The 13,035-nt window shown below is 42.7% G+C and overlaps 1 protein-coding gene across 1 annotated transcript in view; it reads right to left on the bottom strand.

Annotated features, from left to right (window-relative positions):
• Nucleotides 1-13,035, bottom strand: part of LOC124001838 (inactive ubiquitin carboxyl-terminal hydrolase 53-like) — a 62,582-nt gene that overhangs the window by 41,159 nt on the left and 8,388 nt on the right. Inside the window, exons 2-7 of the mRNA XM_046308958.1 lie at nt 9,885-10,075; nt 9,283-9,458; nt 8,924-9,016; nt 8,345-8,479; nt 3,224-3,337; nt 2,550-2,632 (exon numbers count right to left, since the gene is read on the bottom strand). Coding sequence (XP_046164914.1) covers nt 2,550-2,632; nt 3,224-3,337; nt 8,345-8,479; nt 8,924-9,016; nt 9,283-9,458; nt 9,885-9,951 — 668 coding nt within the window. The 5' untranslated portion in view covers nt 9,952-10,075. The remainder of the gene's footprint in view (nt 1-2,549; nt 2,633-3,223; nt 3,338-8,344; nt 8,480-8,923; nt 9,017-9,282; nt 9,459-9,884; nt 10,076-13,035) is intronic.

Here is a 13,035-nt window from a genome sequence, read left to right as displayed (position 1 = left end):
ATTCTTCTCCCGCTGGTCATCTGATAGGGAACAGACTAGTAGTGTCGGAAGGTGGGTGAGATTGTTGGCTTCTATTTGGCGGGTTGGGATGACTAATTTTCGCTTGAAGGCTTTGATACATCTGATGTGAAAATAAGGGCCTTCGCTTGTAGTTTGGAATTCATTTTGTTCATGATGGCCACAATGTCCACGGTGACAGGCAAAATCAGCCCACCATTTTTATCTTGCAGTTGAGGGATATCCACATATTTTCCTTTCATTTGCAAAAACTTCAGGTCCCACACCCTTTAAGCATCTTCCCCAAACTCAGCCATCTCAGGTTTGTGTTGTAGGGGAGATCTGCATGATCCGACTGTCTCTTCCAACAGTGACAAGAACTGCCTGTGGTTTAACGATTTTGCTCTTCTGAAGTTTAGTGACTGTATCCACCTTAGTGACTGTATCCACAACATGGCTCATTTTCAGAACACATTTACAGAGCACCTCCTGATGAATAATGCAATGCAGGAAAATCATTTTCTGATCTGGGTTCAGCTCCGCTACTTGATCTTGTATCCTTTTCAAAACGCCAAAGTTTTTCCCTGTCAGGTTTGGGCACCTATCAGTGGTCACACTGGAAAACTTTTCAAAACTCAGTCCCGGCTTTGCCACACTTATTAACCTCCTCCAAAAAATATTTCCCTGTGTTTGTGCTCTTCATTGACTGCACTGAAGCAAGCTCCTCTGTAATTTAAAAGTCTAGGGTTATGCCTCATAAGAATATCAATTGCTCTCAACCACGGCAAAGGAGAAATAGGTGCCAATTCATACCCCTGCAACTGTTGTTCCATATTCTTTGTGATGTCCTCAACACGCCATATCGTCTTGACAGAGAAACATTTTCAAACAACTCTTTTTTGTCGGGGCAAAGTATTGCTGCAGAGTCAATTAAACATTATTTAATAAATTCACCCTCGGCTAAATGGCTATGCTTGGAAATTTTGTGAGACGGTACATACTGTAGCTAGTTCTCTCAATTACGTCGTTTGCTGAATGCAGTTTTGTGAAATCCTTGCTGCTTTTGCAACTGAGAAAGCAACTCTTTCGATGCACTTGCCCTCTGCTCAAAAGACATATTCCTATATTTCTCTGCCTGCTTCGTCTGGAAGTGCCAGAACAAATTGTGGTCTTTCAAGACAGCGATGCTCTCTTTGCACACTAAGCACACAGCTTTCCCTTGATACCTCAATAAAGAAATATTTTGTTGACTCTTGTTGGAGGTGTTCATTCATTGTCTACTTTCCTTCTTTTTAAAAAAATCTTTGAAAAACACATTTTGGGCAATTTATAGCTAGCTACTATTTGTAACTGTGACGTGTGTGTCAGAATGTCAGTCACTGTCTGTCCTCGTGCAGTTGTTAATTATACGAGCCTTCAAAATAAATGTCCTACAAGCGGTGGGAGTTAAATCATTACACAAAGGTGGGTATTCATTTGGGCTTTTAATTTGAATAACAAATACGTTTTTCAAAACTTTACTATCGCAAATTCTTTATGTGATCTGAGCATTATTCCGTGGGCCATATTGAATCAGGTCGCGGGCCCGGGCCGCCCTTTGCCCTGTTCCAGACGATTCTGTGCTTCCAATTTTGTGGCAAAGGGAAAGCCCTTTCCTGTTTCAGCATGACAATACTCCAGTACATGCAGTACATGCAGGCAAGAGCGTAGGTAAAATGTATTCAATAGGATTGGTTGCTGGGAAAGTTTAATCGAAAACTATTTTTGCATTCATTTTCAAATATATTTTTAAATCATTTGTCATATAGTTTTGCTCTCGCTTTAAAATGATACGTTTTAGGGTTTTGCTTTTGATGTCTTATTTTTCTTTACAATTCTATACATTTTGCTTTCAATTGTTTGGTTTTTGATTTCAACATCCATTGTTTCACCCGTTCTCGAAAATGTAATGTTTACATTCTCAACTTTATTTTTCATGTTCACAATTTATTTCATTTTGAATTCAATTGAAATTGACTCCATACACAACCCTCCCCCTCTCATCTTACCCAAAGCTGCCGTCCGTTCTTGACGATGCATGGAAAAGCCAGCAAGGTTTATATTATCCAAGTTCTTCAGTCACGACTTCAACAAACATAGGATATTACAGTTCTTCAGGTTCCGTTGATAGGAGAGTCTGGAACGGAGCTCGTCCAGTTTGTTCTCTAGTGATTGTACGTTCGCCAACAAAACATTGGACAATCGCCTCTTTCGAGTCCCGGGGATCAGGGCCTGGTCCGGGGTAACATAACGTCCAGAACTGCCGACTCGTTGAAGTAGAAATCTTCATCTAAATTGAGGTTAGTGATGGCTGTTCTGATGTCCAGAAGCTGTTTTCGGTCACAGGAAATGATGGTGGAAATAAGTTAAGATCAGCGTAAAAAAAAAACACAATATCAGGAGCCCGTAAGACGGCAGCTATCCACTTCAGCGCCATCTCACCAGAAAATCCCCTTTTGGCTTAGAACAAAGATTTAGTTCTGTTTGTCAAGTTTCTTAGAGGAAGTACTTACCATAGGGCTGTGGTGGAGACATAATGCACTAGCTCTGTGAAAGGAAGGGGGTCCGAGGAGGCGCCACAACTACGACATACAAACTGCAGGGGGAGAAAATCAAAGTTGCATTTCAATTTAAAATAACAGAATAACTAACAGAAAGTTGAAATTGGAAATCCGATGATATGTGTATTGGCTTTCGGGTCAAATATATTTTGGCAAAATCGAATTTATGCTGTATGTATGCTTTTATTTATGCATGTATATGTCTTTCTTAGGTGGCGCAAGAATTCCCCTATGGGGACAATAAAGATCTATTGAATTGACTTGGTTTTACAATCTTTTTGTTGTTAGTATGTCACTATTGGGTAACACTTTACTTAGGGCATACAGTTATAGTGTATTATTACTTGCTACAAGCATGTATAAGTCCTTAGAAATGCTTTAGAGATTAACTTATAAAATGGTACATCTTTTTATATGGAAATGTATCAAATGGCTGAACATGGCTGTTTCATTATAAGAAGATAACACATTATAAACACTTCATAGATACTGATGGCTTATAATGCATTATGAACGTATCATGATGCATTATACCTGTATCCCTTAAGTAGAGTGTTACCCACTAGTCTATATGTCTCTCCTTTTCCCTCTTTCTAATCAACAGTGGATTAAATAAATCACATTACCTGTTCATAAAGTATCATGGCAAACTTCTGGTGGGTAATGCAGGACTTGGATGTGCAGGCCTCAGTCGCCGTGTCAGAAACTATGTGCAGGTGAATCCTCTCCAGAATGTTCTCCTTGTGCACCAAGAATGAAACAAAGTGAGGTCAGACATCTGAAGTAACTGTTTTCCATTACATCCTTAGCATCTGTAGCCGAAAGTATCCTGATACACATATCTGTGAGCCGAAACATAACAGTGTACACTGAGTGTACAAAACGTTAAGAACACCTTTCTAATATTGAGTTGCACTTGTAGGTCGACGACATCCGATCCTCGTTTGCTAAGTCAAACGACACTGCTGGTTCTGCTCACACTGCCCTACCCTGTGCTCTGACCTCTTTCTCCCCTCTCTCTCCAGATGAAATCTCGCGTCTTGTGACGGCCGGCCGCCCAACAACCTGCCCGCTCGACCCTATCCCCTCCTCTCTTCTCCAGACCATTTCCGGAGACCTTCTCCCTTACCTCACCTCGCTCATCAACTTATCCCTGACCGCTGGCTACGTCCCTTCCGTCTTCAAGAGAGCGAGAGTTGCACCCCTTCTGAAAAAACCTACACTCGATCCCTCCGATGTTAACAACTACAGACCAGTATCCCTTCTTTCTTTTCTCTCCAAAACTCTTGAACGTGCCGTCCTTGGTCAGCTCTCCCGCTATCTCTCTCAGAATGACCTTGATCCAAATCAGTCAGGTTTCAAGACTAGTCATTCAACTGAGACTGCTCTTCTCTGTATCACGGAGGCGCTCCGCACCGCTAAAGCTAACTCTCTCTCCTCTGCTCTCATCCTTCTAGACCTATCGGCTGCCTTCGATACTGTGAACCATCAGATCCTCCTCTCCACCCTCTCCGAGTTGGGCATCTCCGCGGCCCACGCTTGGATTGCGTCCTACCTGACAGGTCGCTCCTACCAGGTGGTGTGGCGAGAATCTGTCTCCTCACCACGCGCTCTCACCACTGGTGTCCCCCAGGGCTCTGTTCTAGGACCTCTCCTATTCTCGCTATACACCAAGTCACTTGGCTCTGTCATAACCTCACATGGTCTCTCCTATCATTGCTATGCAGACGACACACAATTAATCTTCTCCTTTCCCCCTTCTGATGACCAGGTGGCGAATCGCATCTCTGCATGTCTGGCAGACATATCAGTGTGGATGACGGATCACCATCTCAAGCTGAACTTCGGCAAGACGGAGCTGCTCTTCCTCCCGGGGAAGGACTGCCCGTTCCATGATCTCGCCATCACGGTTGACAACTCCATTGTGTCCTCCTCCCAGAGCGCTAAGAACCTTGGCGTGATCCTGGACAACACCCTGTCGTTCTCAACTAACATCAAGGCGGTGGCCCGTTCCTGTAGGTTCATGCTCTACAACATCCGCAGAGTACGACCCTGCCTCACACAGGAAGCGGCGCAGGTCCTAATCCAGGCACTTGTCATCTCCCGTCTGGATTACTGCAACTCGCTGTTGGCTGGGCTCCCTGCCTGTGCCATTAAACCCCTACAACTCATCCAGAACGCCGCAGCCCGTCTAGTGTTCAACCTTCCCAAGTTCTCTCACGTCACCCCGCTCCTCCGCTCTCTCCACTGGCTTCCAGTTGAAGCTCGCATCCGCTACAAGACCATGGTGCTTGCCTACGGAGCTGTGAGGGGAACGGCACCTCAGTACCTCCAGGCTCTGATCAGGCCCTACACCCAAATAAGGGCACTGCGTTCATCCACCTCTGGCCTGCTCGTCTCCCTACCACTGAGGAAGTACAGTTCCCGCTCAGCCCAGTCAAAACTGTTCGCTGCTCTGGCTCCCCAATGGTGGAACAAACTCCCTCACGACGCCAGGACAGCGGAGTCAATCACCACCTTCCGGAGACACCTGAAACCCCACCTCTTTAAGGAATACTTAGGATAGGATAAAGTAATCCTTCTCACCCCCCCCCCTTAAAATATTTAGATGCACTATTGTAAAGTGGCTGTTCCACTGGATGTCATAAGGTGAATGCACCGCACCAATTTGTAAGTCGCTCTGGATAAGAGCGTCTGCTAAATGACTTAAATGTAAATGTAAATGTAGTCCATGCCTCAATTTGTCGGAGCATGGACTATAAGGTGTCGAAAGCACTCCACAGATATGATGGTCCATGTTGACTCCAATGCTTCCACAGTTGTGTCAAGTTGGCTGGATGTCCTTTGGGTGGTGGACCATTCTTGATACACACAGCAAAGTGTTGAGCATGGAAAAACTCAGCAGCGTTGCACTCAAACCGGTGTGCCTGGCACCTACTACCATACCCCGTTGAAAGGCACTTTAATCTTTTGTCTTTGTCATTCACCCTCTGAATGGCACACATCTGTCTATAATAAAGCACAGCTCTGCCATCTTAACAACACTATCAACAAGGCAGGTCCTACAGGCCCTAGTTTTGTCACACCTGGACTACTGTTCAGTCGTGTGGTCAGGTGCCACAAAGAGGGACTTTGGCTCAGAACAGAGCAGCACGGCTGGCCCTTAAATGTACACGGTGAGCTAACATTAATGATATGCATGTCAATCTCTCCTGGCTCAAAGTGGGGGAAAGATTGACTTCATCACTACTTATTTTTGTAAGAGGTGTTGACAAGCTGAATGCACCGAGTTGTTTAAACTACTAGCACAAAGCTCGGACACCGATGCATATCCCACGAGAAGTCTCTTCACAATTCCAGAACAGATTGGGAGGTGCACAGTACAACATAAAGCCATGACTACATGGAACTCTATTCCACATCAGGTAACTGATGCAAGCAGTAGAATCAAATTTAAAAACCAGATTAAAAAAAAAAACATTTTATGGAACAGCGGGTAGTGTGAAGAGACACACATGTACAGACAAACGTATATGCACACAGGCACGAGCACACACACGCCACACACGTACATTGTAATATTGTTGTATGCGTTATATATACCCCTTTGCAGCAGCTAATGGGGTTCCCTAACAAATACAGTGCCTTGCGAAAGTATTCGGCCCCCTTGAACTTTGCGACCTTTTGCCACATTTCAGGCTTCAAACATAAAGATATAGAACTGTATTTTTTGTGAAGAATCAACAACAAGTGGGACACAATCATGAAGTGGAACAACATTTATCGGATATTTAAAACTTTTTTAACAAATCAAGAACTGAAAAATTGGGTGTGCAAAATTATTCAGCCCCCTTAAGTTAATACTTTGTAGCACCACCTTTTGCTGCGATTACAGCTGTAAGTCGCTTAGGGTATGTCTCTATCAGTTTTGCACATCGAGAGACTGAAATTTTTTCCCATTTTTTTCCCATTCCTCCTTGCAAAACAGCAGTTTTCAGTTCTTTCCACAGATTCTCGATTGGATTCAGGTCTGGACTTTGACTTGGCCAGTCTAACACCTGGATATGTTTATTTTTTAACCATTCCATTGTAGATTTTGCTTTATGTTTTGGATCATTGTCTTATTGGAAGACAAATCTCTGTCCCAGTCTCAGGTCTTTTGCAGACTCCATCAGGTTTTCTTCCAGAATGGTCCTGTATTTGGCTCCATCCATCTCCCCATTAATTTTAACCATCTTCCCTGTCCCTGCTGAAGAAAAGCAGGCCCAAACCATGATGCTGCCACCACCATGTTTGACAGTGGGGTTGGTGTGTTCAGGGTGATGAGCTGTGTTGCTTTTACACCAAACATAACGTTTTGCATTGTTGCCAAAAAGTTCAATTTTGGTTTCATCTGACCAGAGCACCTTCTTCCACATGTTTGGTGTGTCTCCCAGGTGGCTTGTGGCAAACTTTAAACTACACTTTTTATGGATATCTTTAAGAAATGGCTTTCTTCTTGCCACTCTTCCATAAAGGCCAGATTTGTGCAATATACGACTGATTGTTGTCCTATGGACAGAGTCTTCCACCTCAGCTGTAGATCTCTGCAGTTCATCCAGAGTGATCATGGGCCTCTTGGCTGCATCTCTGATCAGTCTTCTCCTTGTATGAGCTGAAAGTTTAGAGGGACGGCCAGGTCTTGGTAGATTTGCAGTGGTCTGATACTCCTTCCATTTCAATATTATCGCTTGCACAGTGCTCCTTGGGATGTTTAAAGCTTGGGAAATCTTTTTGTATCCAAATCCGGCCTTAAACTTCTTCACAGCAGTATCTCGGACCTGCCTGGTGTGTTCTTTGTTCTTCATGATGCTCTCTGCGCTTTTAAAGGACCTCTGAGACTATCACAGTGCAGGTGCATTTATATGGAGACTAGATTACACACAGGTGGATTGTATTTATCATCATTAGTCATTTAGGTCAACATTGGATCATTCAGAGATCCTCACTGAACTTCTGGAGAGTTTGCTGCACTGAAAGTAAAGGGGCTGAATAATTTTGCACGCCCAATTTTTCAGTTTTTCATTTGTTAAAAAAGTTTGAAATATCCAATAAATGTCATTCCACTTCATGATGATTGTTGATTCTTCCAGTTTTATATCTTTATGTTTGAAGCCTGAAATGTTGTTGTTGATTCTTCAGGTTTAAAAAAAAATACAGATTTTTATACATGCTTTCACCTGGAAATGTCATGGAAAGACAAAATCAAATGCTCAAAATTTATACATGAGAAATGTAGTCTTGTCTTACCCTGGCGTCTTCCTGACTTCCATTTTGGTTTAATAGGGTTATTATGGTCTTCAGCTACTGTAAGATGGTACCATTGGACAGCGCTAGGAGAATCCCCAAATACCTCAGTTAAAGGTATAACCTTGTGTGTGCTAAGCAGAAAATACCCTCTGACCTCCTAGCTTCTGTTCCTTTAGCTCAGTGTTTCCCAAACCTCTCCTTAAAGTACTCCCAGCCGTTTCCACTTATTTGATTTATTCCAGAACTAGCACAGCTGACTTAACTGGTTAAGTGACTAGATGAATCAGGTGTATTTGTACTGGGTTAGGGTTGCAAAATTACTTTTGGGAAAGTTACTGGAATTTTGCAAATTTAAGGGGTACCAACGGGGAGTTTTGGGAAACTGCTTAAGTTCAATAAAAAAGGCTGATATGACATCTTGATCGCTAAAAAAGAAAGTGCTACGGTTCTTGACTTACAAAGCACTCTGCAGCGTCGTCCATGTGGCCAAGTTGGAAACGCTGCTCGTCCTTAAAGGTTTCTGCGAGGGCGTGACGCAGGCTATCCGAAGGCAACGCTCGCTCTTGGCTTTCCTGGAACTGGCTGAAAATACTCTGCAGGGGGAAAAAGCGTTGTGGAGAATTGAGGGGAGGGGGGTACTGTAAGTTGCCTTCATGATCAGGTCTCTAAGAGCTGGTTTCCTGAACCCAGATTCAGGTCAGTCCAGGACTAAAAAGAATTGTCAATGCAGTCCAGGATTAGACAGAATTCTAGGTCCAGGAACTCTGCCCACTGGGCACAGACGTCAATTCAACGTATATTCCACGTTGATTCAACATTATTTCATTGAAATGACGTGGAAACAATATTGATTCAACCAGTGTGTTTAAAAGATCTTCAAATATCAATGGCTATTTTTGTTTAAATAGAAACTAAATAACTATTCTACATTTTTTATGAGTGGTACGGTGAACTTGGACATCTTGTGAATCTCTTGAATGAGTAATTAAACTAGGTGTAAGATGTACAGTATTGTGATGATGATATTATATACAAACCTTTAAAGCACAAAAAATGCAGGCATCCCCTAGACAAAAATGACCAGGAAGCTGTCTCAAACTCCTCCTGAAAATGTCCAACTGCCATAACACCTGTTCAGGTGAAATGACAGCATTGCACTGATCATATTCAAATCACAGGTATATGTGTATTAATCCAACAACATCTGTAACATAAAATATTATGACTGTTTTAGCCCTACATTACGTTCTACATGAAAAGTAGAACTAAATCCTACATAGATAAAAGCATGGACATCTTAATTTTAGTAGTAATCTTGCCCCTTAGATTATTTCCTACGGAAGGCTATGTTTACACTATTGCATAAACCTGCATATTGACAAGTTTTAGCACTCACCTGTACGGCACTGTTGAGGAAGCAGCTATTCTGGCCTGGTTCGTTCAGCAGGCCTTTGGTTAGAGCCAGAGACAACATGCTCCCAGGCTGATAGGATTTCCCCAGACCCCCACTACCACCAACAACTCCAGGCTTTTTGAAGAGCTTGACCCATGCCAGAGAGTTAGAGCCTGCCACTGGGGAGAGAGCAGTCACCAGCTGTTGTTATGCTCTAATGGGAATTGGATATACAAATGTGGCTCCTGGACCAGAAGTTTAAGACTGCTGTTATGATATATATCCATAGAGAACACTAATCATACAATACAATACCTTGTTTTACCAGGTAAGTTGACTGAAAACACATTCTCATTTACAGCAATGACCTGGGGAATAGTTACAGGAGAGAGGAGGGGGGATGAATGAGCCAATTGTAAGCTGGGGATGATTAGGTGACCGTGATGGTATGAGGGCCAGATTGGGAATTTACTGTACATCCTGAGGGGTAAGTCCTTATGTGTTCATGCACATCTTAGAGAGTGAATAGCACTTGGCCACTGGCTATGATCAGACATTGGGTTAGGTAGGATTTAGTGACTTGTGTGATGGGAGCTGTTGTTTACCTTCTCCGGAGAGTGGGGGAGGCTTGCCAAAGCTGGACATACTGGGAAGAGGGAGCTCGCAAGCCATGGGACCAATCCATTACATCCCTGCCTCGCACTTCCAAAAAGATCCATTGAAGTCATTCCCAGGCTCATCCATAGGGAAGCTTTTGAATGGCACTATTAGACATTGAATGACAATGGGACCAAGTCTAAAGAGAGGAAAAGAGACAAATCATTGGCTTTAAAAAAAACTTTGGGCAACGACAGCACAATCAGCACAAACCGTCATTCTGTTACCAAACTTTGCATCTGCACTGTGGGAATTGTTAAAAGTATTAATTGTGCATTTAGCTGTATGGTTTAACTTTGCAATCATTGTTTTTTGTTTGACATACATTTTAAAGTGAGTTACCCTACTGCTTTCAAAGGTTGATCAAATTCAATACCAGTGAGTTACCACTTAAGTTAACATGTATCTAACTTGAATATTTTCCGTGTGTGCATTTTCAAATCGTTTTTTTTTTAACATTTAAGGGGCAGATACAAATTAACAGTTGAAACAGTTTTTCAATAAAACACATCATAGTTCAAGCCAATTGTCAACACTATGTGATACAGTTTCCTGAGTTCCCATGGCTGGTGCTTGTTCCCCCTCTGGCCCCCCCATAAAAATACATCTTCAAATTGCGCCTGCTATTATGTTGCGTTACTGCCATTGTTTTATCCCATGCCTTCATACATTGTTTATGACTTTCTCAAAGTCTTATGATTTTATTTTGCATACACCTAAATAGAATCTAGATGATGATTGTTATATAAGTGACCATAGAGACTAGGCCTACGGTTGCAATAGCTTCTCTGTGTTGTGATTGACTTGAGCTGGGTGGACAACGTTACAATCGTATAGGCTACTTGGGCACAGATTCAACAGCCAGTTTACTGGCATTTGCTGCTTTTCAAGTCACGGGTTGTCGCAGCACTGAAAGATACAGTACCCCCTGGCATTTCATCACATTATTTAATCACATTAGGACTGTGTGAAAGTCTGGATACTCCCCATACCAAAACAGCACATATAGCTAGCTAGCTAACTTGGCCAATGAGGCTCCCTGCAGGGTTGGGGTCAATTTGAATGGAAGTCAGTCGATTCTGGAAGTAAACTGACATTCCAATACAATAATTGAAAAAAGGGCATCTATTTACAATGACTTCTCAATAAACTGAAAAGTAGAAGGTACACTACATGACCAGAAGTAGGTGGACACCTGCTCGTCGAACATCATGGGCATCAATATGGAGTTGGTGCCCCCTTTGCTACTATAACGGCCTCCACTCTTCTGGAAAGGCTTTCCAATAGATGTTGGAACATTGCTGCGGGGGACTTGCTTCCATTCAGCCACAAGATAATTAGTGAGGTCGGGCACTGATGTTGGGCGATAAGGTCTGGATCGCAGTCAGCATTCCAATTCATCCCAAAGGTGTTCGGTGTGGTTGAGGTCAGGGCTCTGTGCAGGCCAGTCAAGTTCTTCCACACCAATCTCAACAAAACATTTCTGTATGGACCTCGCTTTGTGCACAGGGGCATTGTCATACTAAAATGGGAAAGGGCCCTCCCCAAACTGTTGCCAAAAAGTTGGAAGCACAGGATCGTCTAGAACGTCATTGTATGCTGTAGCCTTAAGATTTCCCTTCACTGGAACTTAAGGGGTCTAGCCCGAACCATGAAAAACAAACTTTACAGTTGGCACTATGCATTCAGGCAGGTAGCGTTCTCCTGGCATCCGCCAAACCCAGATTCATCCGTCAGACTGCCAGATGGTGAAGCGTGATTCATCACTCCAGAGAACGCATTTCCACTGCTCCAGAGTCCAATGGCTATACACCACTCATGCGCATGGTGATCTTAGGTTATGTGCGGCTGCTCGGCCATGGAAACTCATTTCATGAAGCTCCCGATGAACAGTTATTGTGCTGACGTTGCTTCCAGAGGCAATTTGGAACTCGGTAGTGACTGTTGCAACCGAGGACAGACGATTTTTAAGCGCATTAGCACTCGGAGGGCCCATTCTGTGAGCTTGTGTGGGTACCACTTTTCTGCTGAGCCGTTGTTGCTCCTAGATGTTTCCTCTTCACAATAACAGCAATTACAGTTGACCGAGGCAGCTCAAGCAGGGCAGAAATTTGACAAACTGACTTGTTGGAAAGGTGGCATCCTGTGACTGTGCCACGTTGAAAGTCACTGAGCTCTTCAGTAAGGCCATTCTACTGCCAATGTTTGTCTATGGGGATTGCATCGCTGTCTGCTAGATTTGATACATCTGTCAGCAACAGGTGTGGCTGAAATACACGAATTGACTAATTTGAAGGGTTGTCCACATACTTTTGTATATATAGTGTATACATTTCAAAAATTGTTCAATGTTTTTATGTTTTATTTAAATCACTTTCGGAATTGACTGCCTTCAATTCAAGTGGACCAAAACCCGGTTTCTCTGCACCCTGAAACATTACAGACAGGACAAGTTACTGATATTGTTGCTGAGCTGTGATGCTGCCGAGTCATGATGCTTTCCTGGAATCCACAGAATTAATATCATATGAAGTAGGATTAGGGATCAACCCAAGTAATATACCTGATATCCTACTGGTAGGTAAACCAGAAGCACATTATAAAGCATCAGGTTACTCTTATAGGAGTGTAATAACACTGTAGTTACAATTGATTCTATATTGAACTCCATCTCTATCCCTGCGTGATTGTAAAGCATTACTAAAACAATATGTTATCACGATGTTATTGTAGTAAGTACAGTAATACACAGGTATAAGTGCAAATTAAAGCAAAATGTTACTGGTAAACTTTTCTCATCATCTTCTCTAAGAGTTGGCTATGGGCTACTATACATAACACATAATAGTTTATATTCTATAATATTTGCTGGGTTCAAACGGCCACAATTTCCTTGAAAGATGGTTATTCTCCTCCTGTCTGACAATATAAAGTTGAAGTTGGAATTTACATTTAAACTCAACTGACATTTAATCCTAGTAAAAAGTCCCTGTCTTTGGTCAATTAGGATCCCCACTTTATTTTAAGAATGTGAAATGTGAGAATAATAGTAGAGAGAATGATTTATTTCAGCTTTTATTTACTTCATCGCATTCCCAG

This window comes from Oncorhynchus gorbuscha, linkage group LG17 (assembly GCF_021184085.1).
Source record: "Oncorhynchus gorbuscha isolate QuinsamMale2020 ecotype Even-year linkage group LG17, OgorEven_v1.0, whole genome shotgun sequence".
NCBI classification, from domain to species: domain Eukaryota; kingdom Metazoa; phylum Chordata; class Actinopteri; order Salmoniformes; family Salmonidae; genus Oncorhynchus; species Oncorhynchus gorbuscha.
This window is presented reverse-complemented; position numbering and strand designations above follow the sequence as displayed.